This window comes from Crinia signifera, chromosome 5 (genome assembly GCF_055691185.1).
Source record: "Crinia signifera chromosome 5, ASM5569118v1, whole genome shotgun sequence".
In the NCBI taxonomy this organism is placed as follows: Eukaryota; Metazoa; Chordata; class Amphibia; order Anura; family Myobatrachidae; genus Crinia; species Crinia signifera.
The window spans coordinates 6,165,616-6,193,235 of record NC_139221.1 but is presented as its reverse complement, the minus strand read 5'-3'; the positions used below and the strand labels follow the sequence as shown (position 1 = coordinate 6,193,235).

The window sequence follows — 27,620 nt, the reverse complement described above, 5'->3', positions numbered from 1 at the left end:
GTTCCAGACATGTGACTCTTCTTGGTCACGCCAGGCCTGGTGGCTCGTTCCAGCGTGCTGTTTCGCTGATTGACGTGTGTCCATTCCGCAGGTCACATACAGTACCTCTCTTCCATCATGAAGGACCACAAGCAGAGAGTACGGAGGAAATACGGGGTGCAGTACGTCCTGGACTCTGTCAGGAGGCATTATGGGTAAGTTGCGGACACAGAACATTCTGCCTATAGCCGTTATTTCTGATCCTCCATATACTTATGATATAGGACCTACAGGATATGACGTGGTGCCATGCACAGGCCTGTGCATGGCACAGTTGGCATGTCCTCCCCAGGGTGCATATCTAGAGCTTATGAAGAACCATCTTAAATACCCCTAAAACCTCTCCTGGAATTCCACACAATGTACATTGTACGTACCCTGATGAGCAGGGTCCTGCGCATCACTGCTTCACTCCTCTACATTTGTGTCCTCAATACGCTGTGCAGCGGGAGATTGGTGGCTTGTTTGCTGATAAAGTGTTTTATCCATATTGTTATGTTAATAAAATGCACAGGCAGACTCTGCTGATTGCAGTGATATGCATCGTGCCTATATTCTGTAACTGCTGCATCGTTATGTTAATAAGCCGCACAGGCAGACTCTGCTGATTGCAATGATATGCATCGTGCCTATATTCTGTAACTGCCACATTGTTATGTTAATACGATGCACAGACAGACTCTGCTGGTTGCAATGATATGCATCGTGCCTACATTCTGTAACTGCCACATTGTTATGTTAATAAGACGCACAGGCAGACTCTGGTTGCAGTGATATGCATCGTGCCTACATTCTGTAACTGCCACATTGTTATGTTAATAAGACGCACAGGCAGACTCTGGTTGCAGTGATATGCATCGTGCCTATATTCTGTAACTGCCACATTGTTATGTTAATAAGATGCACAGTGATATGCATCGTGCCTACATTCTGTAACTTCCACATTGTTATGTTAATAAGACGCACAGGCAGACTCTGCTGATTGCAGTGATATGCATCGTGCCTACATTCTGTAACTGCAGCTGTGCATTCTTCACACATTGTTTTCTGAATAAAGTCGCATCAAGACTCTCAGCGCTGCCAAGTCCTACCATGACATGGAGTAACTAGAAGGGCTGTTTAACCTGCAGGAAGGCTAGATGTAAGTGGGATAGATTTGTACCCCTTAGTTGTTAAGCCCCACCATCTTGAGCCAGACTCAAAGGATGGGTTGGGCTTGCAGGCTGATTGGTGCTGGGGGCGCCCCTGGCCACAGATGCCTCCATTGTGCAGGAAATGTTGGGTAGGCTGACCGATCTGTCCCTTAGCTGTAGCACCTCCCCATTATTCCTGCGTTACCGCACTGTGACATGTCTGTGTGTCACCGCCAGCGTTGCAGAATGACCGTTGCTGGGTGAGCCCTTGGCCACAGATGCCTCTATGGTGCAGGAAATGTTGGGCAGGCTGACCGATCTGTCCCTTAGCTGTAGCACCTCCCCATTATTTATGCGTTACCGCACTGTGACATACCTCTGTGTCACCACCAGCATTGCAGAATGACAGGTGCTGGGTGAGCCCTTGGCCATGGATGATTCCATTGTGCAGGAAATGTTGGGCAGGCTGACCGATCTGTCCCTTAGCTGTAGCACCTCCCTATTATTTCTGCGTTACCGCACTGTGACATGTCTGTGTGTCACCGCCAGCGTTGCAGAATGACCGTTGCTGGGTGAGCCCTTGGCCACAGATGCCTCTATGGTGCAGAAAATGTTGGGCAGACTGACCGATCTGTTCCTTAGCTGTAGCACCTCCCCATTATTCCTGCATTACCGCACTGTGACATGTCTGTGTGTCACCGCCAGTGTTGCAGAATGACCGTTGCTGGGTGAGTCCTTGGCCACAGATGCCTCTATGGTGCAGGAAATGTTGGGCAGGCTAACCGATCTGTCCCTTAGCTGTAGCACCTCCCTATTATTCCTGCGTTATCGCACTGTGACATGTCTGTGTGTCACCGCCAGTGTTGCAGAATGACCGTTGCTGGGTGAGTCCTTGGCCACAGATGCCTCCATTGTGCAGGAAATGTTGGGCAGACTGACCGATCTGTCCCTTAGCTGTAGCACCTCCCCATTATTCCTGCATTACCGCACTGTGACATGTCTGTGTGTCACCGCCAGTGTTGCAGAATGACCGTTGCTGGGTGAGTCCTTGGCCACAGATGCCTCTATGGTGCAGGAAATGTTGGGCAGGCTAACCGATCTGTCCCTTAGCTGTAGCACCTCCCCATTTTTCCTCCGTTACCGCACTGTGACATGTCTGTGTGTCACCGCCAGCGTTGCAGAATGATAGGTGCTGGATGAGCCCTTGGCCATGGATGATTCCATTGTGCAGGAAATGTTGGGCAGGCTGACCGATCTGTTCCTTAGCTGCAGCACCTCCCCATCATTCCTCCGTTACCGCACTGTGACACGTTTGTATGTTACCACCGACTTTGCAGGATGCAGAAGGAGGATCAGATCCCCGTCGACAATGTGAAGACTGTCCAGATGTCTCTGTTCACTCTGGTAAAGGATTTCCTCTCCAAGAACCTCTGCGCTGAGGATCTGCACAGCGTGCTGAACTACATGGTGACTGTGAACGATGAGGCGCAGGTAGGTACAGGGCCACCTAGGGCCTTATTGTCCCTGTCACTGGTGTATATATGTATCTGTACGTGTCGCTGTCTGTATGGCAGGTGTGTGGCATCCTGGACGTCCTCCACAGTCTCCTGAAGGCCAATATCAGCAATGAGCAGCTCTACGTGTTCCTTCTTGACCAAGGGAATGTCGATGTCTTCTACTTCCTCCTCGCCCAGAAGAAGTTCTCCGATCAGACGAGGGAGAAAGTGTTCAAGGTTGGTGACGTGCTAGCGCCATTGCGACCCCCCAGCGTACGCTTCGCAGCGGCTGGCGCTCATGATCATTTCCCTTTTCAGATTATCTACAAGTTGATGAAGTATGAAAAGGTCAATGATCGGCTAAAGGGCCGTCTGAAGCTGAGGGACATCGGGTATCAGGGTCTGATCTCCTTCCTGAGTGAGGTCCCGGTGTCCATGCTGCTCATCCGATGCCTCTCAGAGCAGGTCCTGGGCTCCGGTAAGATCAGGTGGCCGCCGGGATAGATACTTCAGGGGGTGGGTGCCCTGTGCTGTCGGGGTCGGGGTACAGACAATTAACTTCAGGACGTTCAATTGTAAATGAAAGTTTTTCTTCACCACAGACTTGTCACCTAATTATAAAGACCTCCTGGCTGTGGTTTACCTGTCGCACAGGGCGGAGCTTTCGGTGAAGTTGGATGTTTGCCGCAAGGTAAGTGACTCATGCTACCCCTGATACTTTGTGGTACGTTCTAGTGTATGTCTATGACACAACCTGCGGTGGTTGTAAACGGGTAGCGGTGCATTTGTTGCCGTATATTGCAGTATGTGTTGTCTGCTATTAAATAGCGAGTCTTACATGCGATTGTGGGTGTTTGCGGCTCATGCGGCGTGTCTAGTGTGCCCGCAGATGCGCTCGAGCACAAGATATTAACAGATGACTGAGGTTCCGAGGCTACCCGCTGCAGGGAGCAGATTTGTACAGGCTTTTTTTTAACAAATTCAAGTGGATTCACATTTTTAAAAAGAAGTATATAAAAAATTATATTACCTGTGCTGTAACCTGGATCTCCCAGTCCTGAGACAAAACACTAGTCCATGCACTGGGAAAAGACATCGCCAAAAATTAAAATCTCTGTGGTGCAGTCTTTGGCCAAGAAACAGATTGCGGTGCTAGAACAACTTCCAATACCTGCCAGACCTAGCCCTGTACTCAGGGAGACCTGGAGCTGGTGAGACAGCGGACAGATAATGAGCTGCAGGTCACACTAATACGGGCAATGGAAATAATGAATGCAGCGGTGTGTGGATGCAGAAAGAGGGGGGGGGGGGTGTATAAAGCTAGGGGACAGAGTTAAAATTTACATAATATAATGAAGCATAAATTATAGCATCGGTCTGATTATTTAATAGACACCTCGTACAACACTTTGCACACCTCCTACGGTCAGTCACATAATGGGTAATGTATTAGTTGGGTCTGGATGATCTCACAGACTGTTACCCCTTTCGGATCGCAAGCTTGGGTCAGAGCGTGATCCTGTCTCCGACCCGGATCCGACGCAATCACATTAAACCCGGGTCACCCATTATACAGGGGGCAAGCTGGGTTTAGCCCTTGTAAAAGATGGGAGATGTTTTGTCACACAGTCAATAGGTTGTCGACCTGCAGCTTTTATGGTGCCAGTGTCGGCATTTCTCTAACTTACTGTAATAGTTGGTTGGACCAGTCGGTCATATCTCTCAGAGGTTTTCCTGACCATTATAACCCCTAGTTATACTTTCTTGTCTGTGACGTTATATTATTACCTGACGACTCTCTATCTTCCCGCACAGCTCTTCCACTTGATCTATTCACAACAAGACATCGTGCGACATCTGGCCAAGCAGCCCGGCTGGCAGGACATACTGACCAAACTCTACATCAAAGAGTCCAACGAGTCCAGGCCCCAGAGCTTGAGCAGCCCAGCGTATGGTGGTTGTCCCATGAATCCCCTGAAGCGGATGGGCAGCAGTAAGGATTCCGAGTCCGGCATTTACAAGGAGAGCTCCGGCCCCCATGGACTGAAGGAGAATGCCGCCTCCTCTCCGGTGTTTCCCATGAGCTTTGAGGCATCTGACCTGGACTTCTCAGAAGGTTTCTCCGATCTCTCCATTTCTCCAGCAACCAAGGAGAAGCCTTTCCACACCTATAACTTCAAATCCTTTGACTCCTCGGACCAGACTAGTTACTCCTCCTCCTCCAATGTCCTGGACCCCCCCGGATCGGTAGAAACCAACTCCGCTGATGGGCCCCCGTATGAAAACGTCTACCAGCCGCTCTCGCCCTTCTCCATGTCCCCCTTTGATCTACGGCTTGATCTAAGTAGCGCCAGTTCTGCCATCACTTTTGAGAGCGGGAATGAGACACCGGCCAGTCAGTCGGGCACCCCTTCCCCGCTGGAGAACTTTAAGCCTTTCCCTGGCACGCGGGCACGGAAGAGTTCCAGCCTGTCCAATGTGTTGGATGAGACCAGCTACCAGGACACGTTGCCCAGTGACACCATCTCCAACACCAGCAATCCGCAGGTAGCGATCCATTGCCGTGTATTTACAGCCCCCCCCATTTCCCTGCACATGTTTCATCTGTGGTTGTCCCCCCAGCAGACGCCTGAAGAAGAGCTGTGCAATCTTCTCACGAATATCATCTTCTCCGTCACGTGGCGGGGGGTGGAGGGTCCGGTGGATGCAGCGTGGAAAGAGCGAGGCCAAGTGTTCTCGGTCCTCACCAAGCTTGGCACTGCCTGCGAATTAGTCAGACCCCCTGATGAGATCAAGAGGAGGTGAGTGCGGAAGAGGAGACTATCGGTGTTCTCTCTCCCTCTGTATAATCTGATTACTGTTCTCCTTGTTCAGTCTCCTGGAGATGATGCTGGAATCCGCTCTGACCGATATTAAAGAGTCCCCGACGTCCGCTCTGCCGGGTCCCATTCAGAACGTGCTGAAGCTGCTGCGGCTCCTCCAGGATTTCCTCTTCTCTGAAGGAAACAGTAATGAGACCCTCTGGAGTGAGAAGGTGACGGGTTCACCAGGGCTTCCCCAGACTAAGACAGTGTGTGGTTGTGTGATGGTGCATATTTGTGTGTGCAGTGGTTGTGTATATGTGTGTGAGTGGTGTTTGATTGCATATATGTGTGTGTGGTTGTGTATGTGTGTGAGTGGTTGTGTGATGGTGGATATTTGTGTGTGCAGTGGTTGTGTATATGTGTGTGAGTGGTGTTTGACTGCATATATGTGTGTGTGGTTGTGTATATGTTTGTAAGGAGGGGTGTGTGGTTTTGTATGTGTGAGTGGTTACGCGTATGTGAGCGGTTTGTTTTTGTGTGAATTGTTTGGCTGTGTGAGTGGGGGGGTATGGTTGTGTAGATGTGTGTATGTGGGGGGTTTGATTGTGTAGATGTGTGTGTGTGTGTGTGGGGAGTATGGTTGTGTAGATGTGTGTATGTGGGGGGTATGATTGTGTAGATGTGTGTGTGTGGGGAGTATGGTTATGTAGATGTGTGAGTGTGTGGGGGGGTATGGTTGTGTAGATGTGTGTGTATGTGGGGGGTATGGTTGTGTAGATGTGTGTGTATGTGGGGGTATGTTTGTGTAGATGTGTGTGTGTGTGTGGGGGGGGGGGGGTGGTGGTGTAGATGTGTGTGTGTGGGGGGGCATGATTGTGTAGAGGTGTGTGTGTGTGTGTGTGGGGGTGGTGTAGATGTGTGTGTGTGTGGGGGGGGGGGTGGTGGTGTAGATGTGTGTGTGTGTTTGTGGGGTGGTGGAGTAGATCTGTGTATTTGTGGGGGGGGGGTATGATTGTGTAGATGTGTGTGTGGGGGGGGTGGTGGTGTAGGTGTGTGTGTGTGTGGGTGGGGGGGGGGTGGGTGGGTGGTGGTGTAGAAGTGTGTGTGTGTGTGTGTGTGGGGTGGTGGTGGTGTAGATCTGTGTGTGTGTGGGGGGGCATGATTGTGTAGGTGTGTGGGGGGGGTGGTGGTGTAGATGTGTGTGTGTGTGTGTGTGGGGGGCATGATTGTGTAGATGTGTGTGTGTGTGTGTGTGTGTGTGTGTGTGTGTGTGGGGGGGGTGGTGGTGTAGGTGTGTGTGTGTGTGTGTGTGTGGGGGGGGTGGGTGGTGTAGATGTGTGTGGGGTGGTGGAGTAGATCTGTGTATTTGTGGGGGGGGGGTATGATTGTGTAGATGTGTGTGTGTGGGGGGGGGTGGTGGTGTAGATGTGTGTGTGTGTGGGGGGGGGGTGTAGATGTGTGTGTGTGTGGGGGGGGGTGGTGTAGATGTGTGTGGGGGGGGGGTGGTGGAGTAGATCTGTGTATTTGTGGGGGGGGGTATGATTGTGTAGATGTGTGTGTGTGTGTGTGTGGGGTGGTGGTGTAGATGTGTGTGTGGGGGGTGGTGGTGTAGATGTGTGTGTGTGTGTGGGGGGGTGGTGGTGTAGATGTGTGTGTGTGTGTGTGTGTGTGTGTGGGGGGGGGTGGTGGTGGTGTAGAGCTGTGTGTGTGGGGGGGGGGGGGCATGATTGTGTAGATGTGTGTGTGGGGGGGGGTATGGTTGTGTAGGTGTGTGTGTGTGTGGGGGGGGTGTGTGTGTGTGTGTGTGCGTGCACGGTGTGTTAGCTGACCTGCCTCTCTCTCTCTCCGTCATGTTAGATCTTTGAAGGAGTCAGTAATCTGCTGGATAAATTGGGTGTTTGGTATTATCTAGTAAACGGGACGTCGGACCTAAAGGAGATGGCTCAGATCGGTCTGCGGATCATCGTGGGATTTATCAAGTTGGATGAGCAGCAGGTGAGGACACACTCAGATTACAACACAATACAAATAGGGAACGATCACCAAATGTTATAAACCATTAAGGTCCCCACCTTCCAAACAAAGTACAAAGCCAGGGAAATAGTGGGATACACACTGGTGCTATAATATGTGCGACTCCCCTGGGATGGTAGATGTATGATGTCCGCCGAGGAGGTGTCGTTCTTCATTACATGTCTCCCCAAGGTGATGGGGTCACAAATACTAACAGTGTAGTAGGTTCAGAACACCTGATGTATACCATCAAGCTTCTCCCACTGTCATGCATATATCGGTATTATACCCACCTCGCTCTGCTACACGATCGTACCCTCACTCGCAGAATTCAGGGTATCTTTATGGAGATCTAGCCACAAAATGATGCGTACCCGAAACTCACTTGGTCAGTGTGTAGGAGACTCCCATAAAGGTAGATTTCAGGTGGACAAGTCAAATTTTCTTAAAAACAGACTTTACTGGAGCACACCTCCAAAAAATAAAATACAAAAAAGGAATTGGCCGGTGTCCACAGTAAAGAGAAATGTTGTGGAGGTCCATGGTCTGAGCTGGGTTCTCCCATTGATACTTGAAGCCTCATCGTGTTATGGAATTGGTGGTCATGCCGTTTAGGTTGTGAGTAAAGTTGCGTACACACGGGGCGATATATCGATGAGCGATATATCGATCAGTGTCCTGTTTTCATCAGCGACCAGAGATGGTCGCTGATGAAAGGGAACCTCTGCCAGGGGAGCCGCAGAGGTAATCCGCTGGTAGCAGGAGCAAGCTCCTACGAACAGCGACCACTAGGGGGCTTAAAACCGGAGCGCGCACTCTGCGATTTATCGCCGGTGCACACTCCAATCGCTGGCAATGCGACCATATTGCCAGCGATTTTTGCCCGTGTGTACACCGCTTCAGTGTGTAGGCGAAGATGCATGACCCTGAAGGGGCCTGAGGTTGTAGCGTAGACTCTAGAAGTCTCATGTCCCGTGATGTCTCCTTGTTATCAGATGCACTCCTCCGCCTACGTCAAGCTTCACAACCTTCTCCAGAGTGCCACCATTTTGAAGAAAGAAGAGGCCTGTTTCTTGCTGGGGAATCTCCAAGTGTCTCTGCTGAGGTCTCTCAGTGCCAAAACCGAGACCTACTCCTGCCTGGTGCCCATTATCCGCACCCTCATGGACCAGTGCTTCCAGTCTCTGCAGCTGCAGCAACATCTGCCCTCTCTCCCTCCCACTAATGGAAGCCCCACGTTCTACGAAGACTTCCAGCAGTTCTGCATCACCGAGGAGTGGACGCATTTCATAGACAAGCAGGTAAGAGCGGTTGTAGGCATCACACCAAGATGGCGCCGTGGGTCCAACGTCTCTACTCTACAGTAGGAGATGTTCTTCAACCAGACGGGGACCCGATTCTGCCAGATCTCTGATCTGATCCCTGGCTAATTTTCACTCTCTTCACGTCCGATACATCTGGTCAGACCCATGATAAACCCCTGACCGCTTCCGACTAGATGGATCTGAGACTCAGGTGCCGACCTGGGGAAGCTCAGATTTGGCCTTTTTTCTACAGACCGCTCTGTAGACCAAATCTGACTAGTGGATGGGGACTCATTGTTAAGGTGCCCACACACTAGATTTCCGATAAATCGACAGATATATCAACGGATTTTTACCGATAATCGGTTGGATGCGCGCTCCCGCGGATCTTTTGCTAAATTTTCTGATCTTACATGCTGCATGGAAGATCAGAAGATTTAGCAAAAGATCCATAGGAACGCACATGGGATTTTGGGAGAAATCTTTGGTGAATCTTAAAGGCCCCCTTACAATAGAACGATTTTGGCGGATTTCGAAGTGCAACATCGTCTGTGTTTTCCATCCGATGCGACGCGCGGTCCCATGAGAGTCGGATAGGAGCCTCTGGGTTGGTCGGACCGCACCTGTGATATATCGGAATCGGATAGAGAATGGAGTGCTTTTTGTGCATGCGATATATTGCGGAAAGTTTGACTGATGTTTCCAGTCCCTCTAGTCCCTAATCCAGCCCATCAGATATATATTTTGGTACGACTGTATACCATAAGGGATATCTCATGCCATTTATTCCGGCTTGATCAATCGCATGAGATAAATCTTATGCAAGAAATGACACCAAAGTACCAAATTGGATGCATTGACTCCTGGGAAGGTCCAGGGAAATTGCATCCAATTTCAGCAACAGATGTATTGTTCTGGGGGCCTTTATGATCGCAGATCTTTCTAGTGTGTGGGAGTCTCAGATCCATCTTACAAAATCTTTGGCGCTGCACCAAAGACCCATCTGATTTGAAGCTGTCGGGGGTTCACTTTCTTGTTTCCTGCGACTGATGCGGCTCTACCTCCTCCTTGTCCTCAGGTGAGGCCGACGATGGAGCAGTTTGACAAGGACACTTTTGCGAAGAGCCACGACCAGATGTCTTCGTTCTGGAACTCCTGCTACGATGCGCTAATGAGCAGCTCGTTCAGAAGAGAGTCGGAGAAGGAGGAGAGCAGGACCAGGTTTCAGGTAACTTGGGTCAGGGGGGCGTACATTATAGACTGTGGTGGATACAGTGCCATGCCGACATGTCAGGAACTCATTGCTGTTACCATAGTTTTCAATAGTTTTCAATGTACCAATGTGTGGCTCTGTTAATCTCCCTCTTTGCTGCCGACGGTAATGCGCCCATCGCTGGCGCTGATGACGGTATTTCCACTGTTCCGCATACACCGATGTCCTTACTGTCCTGCAGGAGCTGGTTCTAGAGCCCACGCTGAAGAGGAAACGGAGCGAGAACTTGCGCTATAACAATGTCCTGAAGCAGATACACAGCCACCACAACGCTGTCCTGAGGCAATGGCGCGCTCTGCTGCGGCTTCTGACCTGCCCCCGAGGAGCCTGGGCCAACCAGTGAGTGATGTGGGAGGGGCGTGGTGGCCGTTATATCTGAGCCTGGGCTGACCAGTGAGTGATGGGGGTGGGGCATGGTGGCCGTTATATCTGAGCCTGGGCAGACCAGTGAGTGATGGGGGAGGGGCATGGTGACTGTTATATCTGAGCCTGGGCTGACCAGTGAGTGATGGGGGTGGGGCATGCCTGGGCTGACCAGTGAGTGATGGGGGAGGGCCATGGTGGCCGTTATATCTGATCCTGGGCTGACCAGTGAGTGATGGGGGTGGGGCATGGTGGCCGTTATATCTGAGCCTGGGCAGACCAGTGAGTGATGGGGGAGGGGCATGGTGACTGTTATATCTGAGCCTGGGCCGACCAGTGAGTGATGGCATGGTGGACGTTATATCTGAGCCTGGGCTGACCAGTGAGTGATGGGGGAGGGGCATGGTGGCCGTTATATCTGAGCCTGGGCTGACCAGTGAGTGATGGGGGAGGGGCATGGTGGCCGTTATATCTGAGCCTGGGCCGACCAGTGAGTGATGGGATGGAGGTGGGGCATGGTGGCCGTTATATCTGATCCTGGGCTGACCAGTGAGTGATGGGGGTGGGGCATGGTGGCCGTTATATCTGAGCCTGGGCCGACCAGTGAGTGATGGGATAGAGGTGGGGCATGGTGGCCGTTATATCTGAGCCAGGGCCGACCAGTGAGTGATGGGATGGAGGTGGGGCATGGTGGCCGGTATATCTGAGCCTGGGCCGACAAGTGAGTGGTGGGGGTGGGGCATGGTGGCCGTTATATCTGAGCCTGGGCTGACCAGTGAGTGATGGGGGTGGGGCATGGTGGCCGTTATATCTGATCCTGGGCTGACCAGTGAGTGATGGGATGGAGGTGGGGCATGGTGGCCGTTATATCTGAGCCTGGGCAGACCAGTGAGTGATGGGGGAGGGGCATGGTGACTGTTATATCTGAGCCTGGGCTGACCAGTGAGTGATGGGGGTGGGGCATGGTGGCCGTTATATCTGAGCCTGGGCTGACCAGTGAGTGATGGGGGTGGGGCATGGTGGCCGTTATATCTGAGCCTGGGCAGACCAGTGAGTGACGGAGGTGGGGCATGGTGGCCGTTATATCTGATCCTGGGCTGACCAGTGAGTGATGGGGGTGGGGCATGGTGGCCGTTATATCTGAGCCTGGGCCGACCAGTGAGTGATGGGATGGAGGTGGGGCATGGTGGCCGTTATATCTGATCCTGGGCTGACCAGTGAGTGATGGGGGTGGGGCATGGTGGCCGTTATATCTGATCCTGGGCTGACCAGTGAGTGATGGGGGTGGGGCATGGTGGCCGTTATATCTGAGCCTGGGCTGACCAGTGAGTGATGGAGGTGGGGCATGGTGGCCGTTATATCTGAGCCTGGGCTGACCAGTGAGTGATGGGGGTGGGGCATGGTGGCCGTTATATCTGATCCTGGGCTGACCAGTGAGTGATGGGATGGAGGTGGGGCATGGTGGCCGTTATATCTGAGCCTGGGCCGACCAGTGAGTGATGGGGGTGGGGCTTGGTGGCCGTTATATCTGAGCCTGGGCCGACCAGTGAGTGATGGGATGGAGGTGGGGCATGGTGGCCGTTATATCTGAGCCTGGACTGACCAGTGAGTGATGGGGTGGGGCATGGTGGCCGTTATATCTGAGCCTGGGCTGACCAGTGAGTGATGGGATGGAGGTGGGGCATGGTGGCCGTTATATCTGATCCTGGGCCGACCAGTGAGTGATGGGGGTGGGGCATGGTGGCTGTTATATCTGAGCCTGGGCCGACCAGTGAGTGATGGGGGTGGGGCATGGTGGCCGTTATATCTGAGCCTGGGCTGACCAGTGAGTGATGGGGGAGGGGCATGGTGGCCGTTATATCTGAGCCTGGGCCGGCCAGTAAATGATGGGGGTGGGGCCTTGTGTCTGTGAGTCTCTGAAACACTGCCATCTGCTGGCAGAGTGTGAAACTACATCTCTTTCTCACACATGCACAAACACAGACGGTAACTGAGTAGCTATAGAAGCTTTTGCTTTGAGCGGGATTACTAGTTCTTCATATGCTGCTTGCATAGAAATGATTAGGCAGTGTGTGGAACTACAACTCTCAGCATGCTGCGAGGTGTAACGCCACATCTAACGTCTCAGCTTCCCGTCTTCTCCCAAATATGCTATCGTTGCCATACGTCGGATGATAGGCGTGAGAATCCTAGGCTGATGTGTCTACTGATATATCGGTGCATCTGGCCGTGTGTACAGACGGTCGTACACTGGCTGCGGGGGCTGACGTCACCGCTGGGCGCACAAATGTCCACATAAACGTTCTGTTATACAACGCCGCATAGAGAATTACCGGCACCGCCATCTGTTACTTTCTAGTGTTTCCTCCTCGTTAGTGTTAATGATGGGAGATGTATAAACAGTCAGGCTCTGTATAGCGTGTAACACACACACAGCCCGTATAGGTGAATCGTGGTAATGATGGGAGATGTATAAACAGTCAGGCTCTGTATAGCGTGTAACACACACACAGCCCGTATAGGTGAATCGCGGTAATAATGCACACAGAGAACAGGCCCCTAACAGGAATCTCTGAGCGCCTTTTGTATACGGATGAGCATTTTTTTGGTGTGTCCTGTAGGAACAAGGATACTTTTATTATACGTAGGCTGCGCACTAGGGGAAATAACTTTTCTTACCACAAATTCAGATGTCCCGAGCGATAAGTGTCCGTACTTACCTCCATGACACATCTGGTGTGTACCCAGCCTCACATGTGACTGCAAACCCCGGCTACATAGTAATCTGTAATTGGTGGTAGTATCACATATGGGAGCCCTCTACATACACAGTGAGCCAATAGGAGTATGACGCAGCAGTGAGATGGCTCCGGCCCTGTACACACGCCATATGTGATGCAGCGTAGGGGGACCTAGACAGCCCTTTATATGTGATATGTAGGAAATGTTATTAAATGCCCGGGAAAAAAGTACTATTCTGGTTAATGGAGGGGATAAGAAAATATAAATCCTTCCACGTGTAATATTTTTATAACCTTGTCAGGGAGGATTGACACAATGTATCTGGTACAATGCTGGGCTTGTGTACATAGCCGTAAGGTACCTCCGGCCCTGTCCCGGGTTGGTGTACATATCAGTGAGATAGCTCAGACCATGTCCCGGGTTGGTGTACGTATCAGTGAGATAGCTCAGACCATGTCCTGGGTTGGTGTACGCAGCAGTGAGATAGCTCCGGCCCTGTCCCGGGTTGGTGTACGCAGCAGTGAGATAGCTCCGGCCCTGTCCCGGGTTGGTGTACGCAGCAGTGAGATAGCTCCGGCCCTGTCCCGGGTTGGTGTACGTAGCAGTGAGATAGCTCCGGCCCTGTCCCGGGTTGGTGTACGTAGCAGTGAGATAGCTCAGGCCCTGTCCCGGGTTGGTGTACGTAGCAGTGAGATAGCTCCGGCCCTGTCCTGGGTTGGTGTACGTAGCAGTGAAATAGCTCCGGCCCTGTCCCGGGTTGGTGTACGCAGCAGCGAGATAGCTCAGACCATGTCCCGGGTTGATGTATATAGCAGTGAGATAGCTCATACCCTGTCCCGGGTTGGTGTAAGCAGCAGTGAGATAGATCAGGCCCTGTCCCGGGTTGGTGTACGTAGCAGTGAGATAGCTCAGGCCCTGTCCCGGGTTGGTGTATGTAGCAGTGAGATAGCTCAGGCCCTGTCCCGGGTTGGTGTACGCAGCAGTGAGATAGCTCAGGCCCTGTCCCGGGTTGGTGTACGTGGCAGTGAGATAGCTCTGGCCCTGTCCTGGGTTGGTGTAAGTAGCAGTGAGATAGCTCAGGCCCTGTCCCGGGTTGGTGTACGTAGCAGTGAGATAGCTCTGGCCCTGTCCTGGGTTGGTGTAAGTAGCAGTGAGATAGCTCAGGCCCTGTCCCGGGTTGGTGTACGTAGCAGTGAGATGGCTCCGGCCCTGTCCCGGGTTGGTGTACGCAGCAGTGAGATAGATCAGGCCCTGTCCCGGGTTGGTGTACGTAGCAGTGAGATAGCTCAGGCCCTGTCCCGGGTTGGTGTACGCAGCAGTGAGATAGATCAGGCCCTGTCCCGGGTTGGTGTACGTAGCAGTGAGATAGCTCAGGCCCTGTCCTGGGTTGGTGTACGTAGCCGTGAGATAGCTCAGGCCCTGTCCCAGGTTGATGTACGTAGCAGTGAGATAGCTCAGGCCCTGTCCCGGGTTGGTGTACGTAGCAGTGAGATAGCTCAGGCCCTGTCCTGGGTTGGTGTACGCAGCAGTGAGATAGCTCAGGCCCTGTCCCGGGTTGGTGTACGTAGCAGTGAGATAGCTCCGGCCCTGTCCCGGGTTGGTGTACGTAGCAGTGAGATAGCTCAGGCCCTGTCCCGGGTTGGTGTACGTAGCAGTGAGATAGCTCAGGCCCTGTCCCGGGTTGGTGTACGTAGCAGTGAGATAGCTCCGGCCCTGTCCCGGGTTGGTGAGATAGCTCTGGCCCTGTCCCGGGTTGGTGTACGCGGCAGTGAGATAGCTCAGGCCCTGTCCCGGGTTGGTGTACGTAGCAGTGAGATAGCTCCGGCCCTGTCCCGGGTTGGTGTACGTAGCAGTGAGATAGCTCAGGCCCTGTCCCGGGTTGGTGTACGTAGCAGTGAGATAGCTCAGGCCCTGTCCCGGGTTGGTGTACGTAGCAGTGAGATAGCTCCGGCCCTGTCCCGGGTTGGTGAGATAGCTCAGGCCCTGTCCCGGGTTGGTGTACGCGGCAGTGAGATAGCTCAGGTCCTGTCCCGGGTTGGTGCACGTAGCAGTGAGATAGCTCAGGCCCTGTCCCGGGTTGGTGTATGTAGCAGTGAGATAGCTCAGGCCCTGTCCCGGGTTGGTGTACGTAGCAGTGAGATAGCTCAGGCCCTGTCCCGGGTTGATGTACGCGGCAGTGAGATAGCTCAGGCCCTGTCCCGGGTTGGTGTACGTAGCAGTGAGATAGCTCAGGCCCTGTCCCGCGTTGATATACGTAGCAGTGAGATAGCTCAGGCCCTGTCCCGGGTTGGTGTACGTAGCAGTGAGATGGCTCAGGGGTATGTCAGGGATGACTCATGTCCACATCTTGCAGGTGCCCCATGGAGGTGAGGTGGAAGTTGTCCTGCGCTGAGACTTACTCCAGAATGAGGCTGAAGCTGGTGCCAAATTCCAGTTTTGATGCGCACAGTGATGCCAGTGCCCTCCGGGACAACCTTGGTGAGAAGTGTTTATTTCTGGACATTATAACTGTTGTCTGTGTGCCAAGCGTTGTATGTTTGTGTGCCCAATGACTTTGTGTGTCAGAAGTCCTGTATATGGATGCCATGTGTTTTGTGTCTGACTGTTGTCATTGGGTGTTGTTATATGTGCCCATTATCTTTCAGTATTGGCTATTTTATGTAGCTGTTCTCCATTCGTTTGGGTGTTGTGTGCACCTGCGCCGACGTTGCTGGGTCTCAGGTGTTATATAAACAACTGACTATAGGCCGATATTACAGTGATGGCTGTTTTGTATATACAGTATGTGACCATTGTTTTGTTGTTGACTGTTGTGCAGTTTGCGGCCAGAAATGACAAGTGGAAGGGAGCCCCCCTTTCTAAAGTGACCCCGGGCCCCCCGAAGGCTTAATCCGACCCTGGCTGTGTGTGTGTGTGTGTATATATATTTATTTAAGCGTTAGCTTTGTATGTTGGTTGTTGTGTATGTATTAGCGCTAGCTTTGCGTGTATGACGTCTTAGTCCCGCCTCTTTGGTTAATGTCTCCCCAGGGACCAATCACAGCCAGACACTTGCTGACTCCTTGCCATTGGCTGTAGCGAAGGAAGCCATAGTGAATGAGCTGGAGGATGACCAACTGGATGATGAGGACCTGCAGAACATCTACCAGTAAGATCCGGGCAGGAGGAGGATTCCGGGGGGTCCCTATTAGTGTAACGCATGCGCCATCCTGCAGAACATCTACCAGTAAGATCCGGGCAGGAGGAGGATTCTGGGGGGTCCCTATTAGTGTAACGCATGTGCCGCCCTGCAGAACATCTACCAGTGAGATCCGGGCAGGAGGAGGATTCTGGGGGGGTCCCTATTAGTGTAACGCATGCGCCATTCTGCAGAACATCTACCAGTAAGATCCGTGCAGGAGGAGGATTCTGGGGGGTCCCTATTAGTGTAACGCATGCGCCATTCTGCAGAACATCCACCAGTAAGATCCGGGCAGGAGGAGGATTCTGGGGGGTCCATATTAGTGTAACGCATGCGCCATTCTGCAGAACATCCACCAGTAAGATCCGGGCAGGAGGAGGATTCTGGGGGGTCCCTATTAGTGTAACGCATGCGCCATCCTGCAGAACATCCACCAGTAAGATCCGGGCAGGAGGAGGATTCTGGGGGGTCCCTTTTAGTGTAACGCATGCGCCATCCTGCAGAACATCTACCAGTAAGATCCGGGCAGGAGGAGGATTCTGGGGGGTCCTTATATTAGTGTAACGCATGCGCCATTCTGCAGAACATCTACCAGTAAGATCCGGGCAGGAGGAGGATTCCAGGGGGTCCCTATTAGTGTAACGCATGCGCCATTCTGCAGAACATCTACCAGTAAGATCCGTGCAGGAGGAGGATTCCGGGGGGTCCCTATTAGTGTAACGCATGCGCCATTCTGCAGAACATCTACCAGTAAGATCCAGGCAGGAGGAGGATTCTGGGGGGTCCCTATTAGTGTAACGCATGCGCCATTCTGCAGAACATCCACCAGTAAGATCCGGGCAGGAGGAGGATTCTGGGGGGTCCCTATTAGTGTAACGCATGCGCCATTCTGCAGAACATCCACCAGTAAGATCCGGGCAGGAGGAGAATTCTGGGGGGTCCCTATTAGTGTAACGCATGCGCCATTCTGCAGAACATCTACCAGTAAGATCCGTGCAGGAGGAGGATTCTGGGGGGTCCCTTTTAGTGTAACGCATGCGCCATTCTGCAGAACATCTACCAGTAAGATCCGGGCAGGAGGAGGAATCCGGGGGGTCCCTATTGGTGTAACGCATGCGCCATTCTGCAGAACGTCTACCAGTAAGATCCGGGCAGGAGGAGGATTTTGGGGGTCCATATTAGTGTAACGCATGCGCCATTCTGCAGAACGTCTACCAGTGAGATCCGGGCAGGAGGAGGATTCTGGGGGGTCCCTATTAGTGTAACGCATGTGCCATCCTGCAGAACATCTACCAGTAAGATCCGTGCAGGAGGAGGATTCTGGGGGTCCCTATTAGTGTAACGCATGCGCCATTCTGCAGAACATCTACCAGTAAGATCCGGGCAGGAGGAGGATTCTGGAGGGTCCCTATTAGTGTAACGCATGCGCCATCCTGCAGAACATCTACCAGTAAGATCCATGCAGGAGGAGGATTCTGGAGGGTCCCTATTAGTGTAACGCATGCGCCATCCTGCAGAACGTCTACCAGTGAGATCCGGGCAGGAGGAGGATTCTGGGGGGTCCCTATTAGTGTACCGCATGCGCCATCCTGCAGAACATCTACCAGTAAGATCCGTGCAGGAGGAGGATTCTGGGGGGTCCCTATTAGTGTAACGCATGCGATGTTCTGCAGAACATCTACCAGTAAGATCTGTGCAGGAGGAGGATTCTGGGGGTCCCTATTAGTGTAACGCATGCTCCATCCTGCAGAACATCTACCAGTAAGATCCGGGCAGGAGGAGGATTCTGGGGGTCCCTATTAGTGTAGCGCATGCGCCATTCTGCAGAACATCTACCAGTAAGATCCAGGCATGAGGAGGATTCTGGGGGGTCCCTATTAGTGTAACGCATGCACCATTCTGCAGAACATCTATTAGTAAGATCCGGGCAGGAGGAGGATTCTGGGGGGTCCCTATTAGTGTAACGCATGCGCCATCCTGCAGAACATCTACCAGTAAGATCCGGGCAGGAGGAGGATTCTGGGGGGTCCCTATTAGTGTAACGCATGCGCCGTTCTGCAGAACATCTACCAGTAAGATCCATGCAGGAGGAGGATTCTGGAGGGTCCCTATTAGTGTAACGCATGCGCCATCCTGCAGTACATCTACCAGTAAGATCCGGGCAGGAGGAGGATTCTGGGGGGTCCCTATTAGTGTAACGCATGCGCCATCCTGCAGAACATCTACCAGTAAGATCCATGCAGGAGGAGGATTCTGGAGGGTCCCTATTAGTGTAACGCATGCGCCATCCTGCAGAACATCTACCAGTAAGATCCGGGCAGGAGGAGGATTCTGGGGGGGTCCCTATTAGTGTAACGCATGTGCCATCCTGCAGAACATCTACCAGTAAGATCCGGGCAGGAGGAGGATTCTGGGGGGTCCCTATTAGTGTAACGCATGCGCCATTCTGCAGAACATCTACCAGTAAGATCCGTGCAGGAGGAGGATTCTGGGGGTCCCTATTAGTGTAACGCATGCGCCATTCTGCAGAACATCTACCAGTAAGATCCGTGCAGGAGGAGGATTCTGGGGGGGGGTCCCTATTAGTGTAACGCATGCGCCATCCTGCAGAACATCTACCAGTAAGATCCGGACAGGAGGAGGATTCTGGGGGGGGGTCCCTATTAGTGTAACGCATGTGCCATCCTGCAGTACATCTACCAATAAGATCCGGGCAGGAGGAGGATTCTGGGGGTCCCTGATAGTGTAACGCATGCGCCATCCTGCAGAACATCTACCAGTAAGATCCGGGCAGGAGGAGGATTCTGGGGGGGTCCCTATTAGTGTAACGCATGTGCCATCCTGCAGAACATCTACCAGTAAGATCCGGGCAGGAGGAGGATTCTGGGGGGTCCCTATTAGTGTAACGCATGCGCCATCCTGCAGAACATCTACCAGTAAGATCCGTGCAGGAGGAGGATTCTGGGGGGGTCCCTATTAGTGTAACGCATGCGCCATCCTGCAGAACATCTACCAGTAAGATCCATGCAGGAGGAGGATTCTGGAGGGTCCCTATTAGTGTAACGCATGCGCCATCCTGCAGAACATCTACCAGTAAGATCCGGGCAGGAGGAGGATTCTGGGGGGGTCCCTATTAGTGTAACGCATGTGCCATCCTGCAGAACATCTACCAGTAAGATCCGGGCAGGAGGAGGATTCTGGGGGGGTCCCTATTAGTGTAACGCATGTGCCATCCTGCAGAACATCTACCAGTAAGATCCGGGCAGGAGGAGGATTCTGGGGGGTCCCTATTAGTGTAACGCATGCGCCATCCTGCAGAACATCTACCAGTAAGATCCGGGCAGGACGAGGATTCTGGGGGGGGGTCCCTATTAGTGTAACGCATGTGCCATCCTGCAGAACATCTACCAGTAAGATCCGGGCAGGAGGAGGATTCTGGGGGGGTCCCTATTAGTGTAACGCATGCGCCATTCTGCAGAACATCTACCAGTAAGATCCGGGCAGGAGGAGGATTCTGGGGGGTCCCTATTAGTGTAACGCATGCGCCATTCTGCAGAACATCTACCAGTAAGATCTGTGCAGGAGGAGGATTCTGGGGGTCCCTATTAGTGTAACGCATGCTCCATCCTGCAGAACATCTACCAGTAAGATCCGGGCAGGAGGAGGATTCTGGGGGTCCCTATTAGTGTAGCGCATGCGCCCTTCTGCAGAACATCTACCAGTAAGATCCATGCAGGAGGAGGATTCTGGGGGGTCCCTATTAGTGTAACGCATGCGCCATCCTGCAGAACATCTACCAGTAAGATCCGGGCAGGAGGAGGATTCTGGGGGGTCCCTATTAGTGTAACGCATGCGCCATCCTGCAGAACATCTACCAGTAAGATCCATGCAGGAGGAGGATTCTGGAGGGTCCCTATTAGTGTAACGCATGCGCCATCCTGCAGAACATCTACCAGTAAGATCTGGGCAGGAGGAGGATTCTGGGGGGGTCCCTATTAGTGTAACGCATGTGCCATCCTGCAGAACATCTACCAGTAAGATCCGGGCAGGAGGAGGATTCTGGGGGGTCCCTATTAGTGTAACGCATGCGCCATTCTGCAGAACATCTACCAGTAAGATCCGTGCAGGAGGAGGATTCTGGGGGTCCCTATTAGTGTAAAGCTTGCGCCATTCTGCAGAACATCTACCAGTAAGATCCGTGCAGGAGGAGGATTCTGGGGGGGTCCCTATTAGTGTAACGCATGCGCCATCCTGCAGAACATCTACCAGTAAGATCCGGACAGGAGGAGGATTCTGGGGGGGTCCCTATTAGTGTAACGCATGTGCCATCCTGCAGTACATCTACCAGTAAGATCCGGGCAGGAGGAGGATTCTGGGGGTCCCTGATAGTGTAACGCATGCGCCATCCTGCAGAACATCTACCAGTAAGATCCATGCAGGAGGAGGATTCTGGAGGGTCCCTATTAGTGTAACGCATGCGCCATCCTGCAGAACATCTACCAGTAAGATCCGGGCAGGAGGAGGATTCTGGGGGGGTCCCTATTAGTGTAACGCATGTGCCATCCTGCAGAACATCTACCAGTAAGATCCGGGCAGGAGGAGGATTCTGGGGGTCCCTATTAGTGTAACGCATGCGCCATTCTGCAGAACATCTACCAGTAAGATCCGTGCAGGAGGAGGATTCTGGGGGTCCCTATTAGTGTAACGCATGCGCCATTCTGCAGAACATCTACCAGTAAGATCCAGGCATGAGGAGGATTCTGGGGGGTCCCTATTAGTGTAACGCATGCGCCATTCTGCAGAACATCTATTAGTAAGATCCGGGCAGGAGGAGGATTCTGGGGGGTCCCTATTAGTGTAACGCATGCGCCATCCTGCAGAACATCTACCAGTAAGATCCAGGCAGGAGGAGGATTCTGGGGGTTCCCTATTAGTGTAACGCATGCGCCGTTCTGCAGAACATCTACCAGTAAGATCCATGCAGGAGGAGGATTCTGGAGGGTCCCTATTAGTGTAACGCATGCGCCATCCTGCAGAACATCTACCAGTAAGATCCGGGCAGGAGGAGGATTCTGGGGGGTCCCTATTAGTGTAACGCATGCGCCATCCTGCAGAACATCTACCAGTAAGATCCATGCAGGAGGAGGATTCTGGAGGGTCCCTATTAGTGTAACGCATGCGCCATCCTGCAGAACATCTACCAGTAAGATCCGGGCAGGAGGAGGATTCTGGGGGGGTCCCTATTAGTGTAACGCATGTGCCATCCTGCAGTACATCTACCAGTAAGATCCGGGCAGGAGGAGGATTCTGGGGGGGTCCCTATTAGTGTAACGCATGCGCCATCCTGCAGAACATCTACCAGTAAGATCCGGGCAGGAGGAGGATTCTGGGGGGGTCCCTATTAGTGTAACGCATGCGCCATCCTGCAGAACATCTACCAGTAAGATCCGGGCAGGAGGAGGATTCTGGGGGGTCCCTATTAGTGTAACGCATGCGCCATTCTGCAGAACATCTACCAGTAAGATCCGTGCAGGAGGAGGATTCTGGGGGGGTCCCTATTAGTGTAACGCATGCGCCATCCTGCAGAACATCTACCAGTAAGATCCGTGCAGGAGGAGGATTCTGGAGGGTCCCTATTAGTGTAACGCATGCGCCATCCTGCAGAACATCTACCAGTAAGATCCGGGCAGGAGGAGGATTCTGGGGGGGTCCCTATTAATGTAACGCATGTGCCATCCTGCAGAACATCTGCCAGTAAGATCCGGGCAGGAGGAGGATTCTGGGGGGTCCCTATTAGTGTAACGCATGCGCCATTCTGCAGAACATCTACCAGTAAGATCCGTGCAGGAGGAGGATTCTGGGGGTCCCTATTAGTGTAACGCATGCGCCATCCTGCAGTACATCTACCAGTAAGATCCGGGCAGGAGGAGGATTCTGGGGGTCCCTGATAGTGTAACGCATGCGCCATCCTGCAGAACATCTACCAGTAAGATCCGGGCAGGAGGAGGATTCTGGGGGGGGTCCCTATTAGTGTAACGCATGCGCCGTTCTGCAGAACATCTACCAGTAAGATCCGTGCAGGAGGAGGATTCTGGGGGGTCCCTATTAGTGTAACGCATGCGCCATTCTGCAGAACATCTACCAGTAAGATCCATGCAGGAGGAGGATTCTGGGGGGTCCCTATTAGTGTAACGCATGCGCCATCCTGCAGAACATCTACCAGTAAGATCCGTGCAGGAGGAGGATTCTGGGGGGTCCCTATTAGTGTAACGCATGCGCCGTTCTGCAGAACATCTACCAGTAAGATCCGTGCAGGAGGAGGAATCTGGGGGTCCCTATTAGTGTAACGCATGCGCCGTTCTGCAGAACATCTACCAGTAAGATCCGTCTAGGAGGAGGATTCTGGGGGGTCCCTATTAATGTAACACATGCGCCGTCCTGCAGAACATCCACCAGTAAGATCCGTGCAGGAGGAGGATTCTGGGGGGTCCCTATTAGTGTAACGCATGCGCCATTCTGCAGAACATCTACCAGTAAGATCCGTCTAGGAGGAGGATTCTGGGGGGTCCCTATTAGTGTAACGCATGTGCCATCCTGCAGAACATCTACCAGTAAGATCCGTGCAGGAGGAGGATTCTGGGGGGGTCCCTATTAGTGTAACGCATGCGCCATTCTGCAGAACATCTACCAGTAAGATCCGGGCAGGAGGAGGATTCTGGGGGGTCCCTATTAGTGTAACGCATGCGCCGTCCTGCAGAACATCTACCAGTGAGATCCGTGCAGGAGGAGGATTCTGGGGGTCCCTATTAGTGTAACGCATGCGCCATTCTGCAGAACATCTACCAGTAAGATCCGTGCAGGAGGAGGATTCTGGGGGGTCCCTATTAGTGTAACGCATGCTCCATCCTGCAGAACATCTACCAGTAAGATCCGTGCAGGAGGAGGATTCTGGGGGGTCCCTATTAATGTAACACATGCGCCGTCCTGCAGAACATCCACCAGTAAGATCCGTGCAGGAGGAGGATTCTGGGGGGTCCCTATTAGTGTAACGCATGCTCCATCCTGCAGAACATCTACCAGTAAGATCCGTGCAGGAGGAGGATTCTGGGGGGTCCCTATTAGTGTAACGCATGCGCCATCCTGCAGAACATCTACCAGTAAGATCCGTGCAGGAGGAGGATTCTGGGGGGTCCCTATTAGTGTAACGCATGCGCCATCCTGCAGAACATCTACTAGTAAGATCCATGCAGGAGGAGGATTCTGGGGGGTCCCTATTAGTGTAACGCATGCGCCGTTCTGCAGAACATCTACCAGTAAGATCCGTGCAGGAGGAGGATTCTGGGGGGTCCCTATTAGTGTAACGCATGCGCCATTCTGCAGAACATCTACCAGTAAGATCCATGCAGGAGGAGGATTCTGGGGGGTCCCTATTAGTGTAACGCATGCGCCATCCTGCAGAACATCTACCAGTAAGATCCGTGCAGGAGGAGGATTCTGGGGGGTCCCTATTAGTGTAACGCATGCGCCGTTCTGCAGAACATCTACCAGTAAGATCCGTGCAGGAGGAGGAATCTGGGGGTCCCTATTAGTGTAACGCATGCGCCGTTCTGCAGAACATCTACCAGTAAGATCCGTCTAGGAGGAGGATTCTGGGGGGTCCCTATTAATGTAACACATGCGCCGTCCTGCAGAACATCCACCAGTAAGATCCGTGCAGGAGGAGGATTCTGGGGGGTCCCTATTAGTGTAACGCATGCGCCATTCTGCAGAACATCTACCAGTAAGATCCGTCTAGGAGGAGGATTCTGGGGGGTCCCTATTAGTGTAACGCATGTGCCATCCTGCAGAACATCTACCAGTAAGATCCGTGCAGGAGGAGGATTCTGGGGGGGTCCCTATTAGTGTAACGCATGCGCCATTCTGCAGAACATCTACCAGTAAGATCCGGGCAGGAGGAGGATTCTGGGGGGTCCCTATTAGTGTAACGCATGCGCCGTCCTGCAGAACATCTACCAGTGAGATCCGTGCAGGAGGAGGATTCTGGGGGTCCCTATTAGTGTAACGCATGCGCCATTCTGCAGAACATCTACCAGTAAGATCCGTGCAGGAGGAGGATTCTGGGGGGTCCCTATTAGTGTAACGCATGCTCCATCCTGCAGAACATCTACCAGTAAGATCCGTGCAGGAGGAGGATTCTGGGGGGTCCCTATTAATGTAACACATGCGCCGTCCTGCAGAACATCCACCAGTAAGATCCGTGCAGGAGGAGGATTCTGGGGGGTCCCTATTAGTGTAACGCATGCTCCATCCTGCAGAACATCTACCAGTAAGATCCGTGCAGGAGGAGGATTCTGGGGGGTCCCTATTAGTGTAACGCATGCGCCATTCTGCAGAACATCTACCAGTAAGATCCGGGCAGGAGGAGGATTCTGGGGGGTCCCTATTAGTGTAACGCATGCGCCGTTCTGCAGAACATCTACCAGTAAGATCCGGGCAGGAGGAGGATTCTGGGGGGTCCCTATTAGTGTAACGCATGCGCCGTTCTGCAGAACATCTACCAGTAAGATCCGTGCAGGAGGAGGATACTGGGGGGTCCCTATTAGTGTAACGCATGCGCCGTTCTGTAGTAATACCGAGCCGGGCTCTGTGGTTCAGCTTCCCCCGGTACTGTAGGCTGCTCTCTCCATGTGTTCTGGGTATCTCAGAACGGACCTGCCTTGCTTTGTATAGTAAGTAGTGGCCGATGGAACCTTCCCTGACACCAGCCTGTCCTGCTCTGTCACAGCATGGAGGTCATAGAACAGAATCAGCGGGAGAAGCTGGTCATCTCCGAGGACTGCGAGCTGATCACCATTGTGGCCGTCATTCCCGGCCGGCTGGAAGTGACGACGCAGCACATTTACTTCTATGACTTCAGCAGTGAGAAGGAGGAGACAGAGGATGGTAAGCCGGTCATTATAGTACTGTGTGATAGGGGGACATCGCTCGCCTGTGTTATATATATTATATTATATTATATATAGGTTATATATTATCTCTGTGTTACAGGTATATGTACAGTGGTTATATATTATCTCTGTATTACAGGTGTATGTACGGTGGTTATATATTATCTCTGTGTTACAGGTGTATGTATAGGTTATATATTATCTCTGTGTTACAGGTGTATGTACAGTGGTTATATATTATCTCTGTGTTACAGGTGTATGTACAGGTTATATATTATCTCTGTGTTACAGGTGTATGTACAGGTTATATATTATCTCTGTGTTACAGGTGTATGTACGGTGGTTGTATTATTTTTGTGTTACAGGTGTATGTACGGGGTGTATCTTATCTCTGTGTTACAGGTGTATGTACGGTGGTTATATATTATCTCTGTGTTACAGGTGTATGTACGGTGGTTGTATTATCTCTGTGTTACAGGTGTATGTACGGGGTGTATCTTATCTCTGTGTTACAGGTGTATGTACGGTGGTTGTATTATCTCTGTGTTACAGGTGTATGTACGGTGGTTGTATTATCTCTGTGTTACAGGTGTATGTACGGTGGTTATATATTATCTCTGTGTTACAGGTGTATGTACAGGTTATATATTATCTCTGTGTTACAGGTATATGTACGATGGTTATATATTATCTTTGTGTTACAGGTGTATGTACAGGTTATATCTTATCTCTGTGTTACAGGTGTATGTACAGTGGTTATATCTTATCTCTGTGTTACAGGTGTATGTACGGTGGTTGTATTATCTCTGTGTTACAGGTGTATGTACGGGGTGTATCTTATCTCTGTGTTACAGGTGTATGTACGGTGGTTGTATTATCTCTGTGTTACAGGTGTATGTACGGTGGTTGTATTATCTCTGTGTTACAGGTGTATGTACGGTGGTTATATATTATCTCTGTGTTACAGGTGTATGTGCAGGTTATATATTATCTCTGTGTTACAGGTGTATGTACAGGTTATATATTTCTGTGTTACAGGTGTATGTACGGTGGTTATATATTATCTTTGTGTTACAGGTGTATGTACAGGTTTTATATTATCTCTGTGTTACAGGTGTATGTACAGGTTATATATTATCTCTGTTACAGGTATATGTACGGTGGTTATATATTATCTCTGTGTTACAGGTGTATGTACAGGTTATATATTATCTCTGTGTTACAGGTGTATGTACGGTGGTTATATATTATCTCTGTGTTACAGGTGTATGTACAGTGGTTATATATTATCTCTGTGTTACAGGTGTATGTACAGTGGTTATATATTATCTCTGTGTTACAGGTGTATGTACAGGTTATATATTATCTCTGTGTTACAGGTGTATGTACGGTGGTTATAAATTATCTCTGTGTTACAGGTGTATGTACATGTGGTTATATATTATCTCTGTGTTACAGGTGTATGTACGGTGGTTATATATTATCTCTGTGTTACAGGTGTATGTACGGTGGTTATATATTATCTCTGTGTTACAGGTGTATGTACAGGTTATATATTATCTCTGTGTTACAGGTGTATGTACAGGTTATATATTATCTCTGTGTTACAGGTGTATGTACGGTGGTTATATATTATCTCTGTGTTACAGGTGTATGTACAGGTTATATATTATCTCTGTGTTACAGGTGTATGTACATTGGTTATATATTATCTCTGTGTTACAGGTGTATGTACAGGTTATATATTATCTCTGTGTTACAGGTGTATGTACAGGTTATATCTTATCTCTGTTACAGGTGTATGTACGGTGGTTATATATTATCTTTGTGTTACAGTTGTATGTACAGGTTATATATTATCTCTGTGTTACAGGTGTATGTACAGGTTATATATTATCTCTGTGTTACAGGTGTATGTACAGGTTATATATTATCTCTGTGTTACAGGTGTATGTACAGTGGTTATATATTATCTCTGTGTTACAGGTGTATGTACAGGTTATATATTATCTCTGTGTTACAGGTGTATGTACGGTGGTTATATATTATCTCTGTGTTACAGGTGTATGTACGGTGGTTATATATTATCTCTGTGTTACAGGTATATGTACGGTGGTTATATATTATCTCTGTTACAGGTGTATGTACAGTGGTTATATATTATCTCTGTGTTACAGGTGTATGTACGGGGTGTATCTTATCTCTGTGTTACAGGTGTATGTACAGGTTGTATCTCTGTGTTACAGGTGTATGTACGGGTTGTATCTCTGTGTTACAGGTGTATGTACGGTGGTTATATATTATCTCTGTGTTACAGGTGTATG

General features: G+C 51.3%; 1 protein-coding gene across 1 annotated transcript in view; it reads left to right on the top strand.

The window, feature by feature from the left end:
* The window catches only part of NBEAL2 (neurobeachin like 2), a 176,051-nt gene that overhangs the window by 122,472 nt on the left and 25,959 nt on the right, over nucleotides 1-27,620 (top strand). The window contains 15 exon segments of the mRNA XM_083186544.1: nucleotides 92-194; nucleotides 2,510-2,663; nucleotides 2,747-2,905; nucleotides 2,987-3,146; nucleotides 3,271-3,359; nucleotides 4,484-5,215; nucleotides 5,291-5,469; nucleotides 5,543-5,702; nucleotides 7,330-7,467; nucleotides 8,481-8,786; nucleotides 9,868-10,017; nucleotides 10,244-10,401; nucleotides 15,521-15,645; nucleotides 16,198-16,315; nucleotides 25,134-25,291. Coding sequence (XP_083042670.1) covers nucleotides 92-194; nucleotides 2,510-2,663; nucleotides 2,747-2,905; nucleotides 2,987-3,146; nucleotides 3,271-3,359; nucleotides 4,484-5,215; nucleotides 5,291-5,469; nucleotides 5,543-5,702; nucleotides 7,330-7,467; nucleotides 8,481-8,786; nucleotides 9,868-10,017; nucleotides 10,244-10,401; nucleotides 15,521-15,645; nucleotides 16,198-16,315; nucleotides 25,134-25,291 — 2,889 coding nt within the window.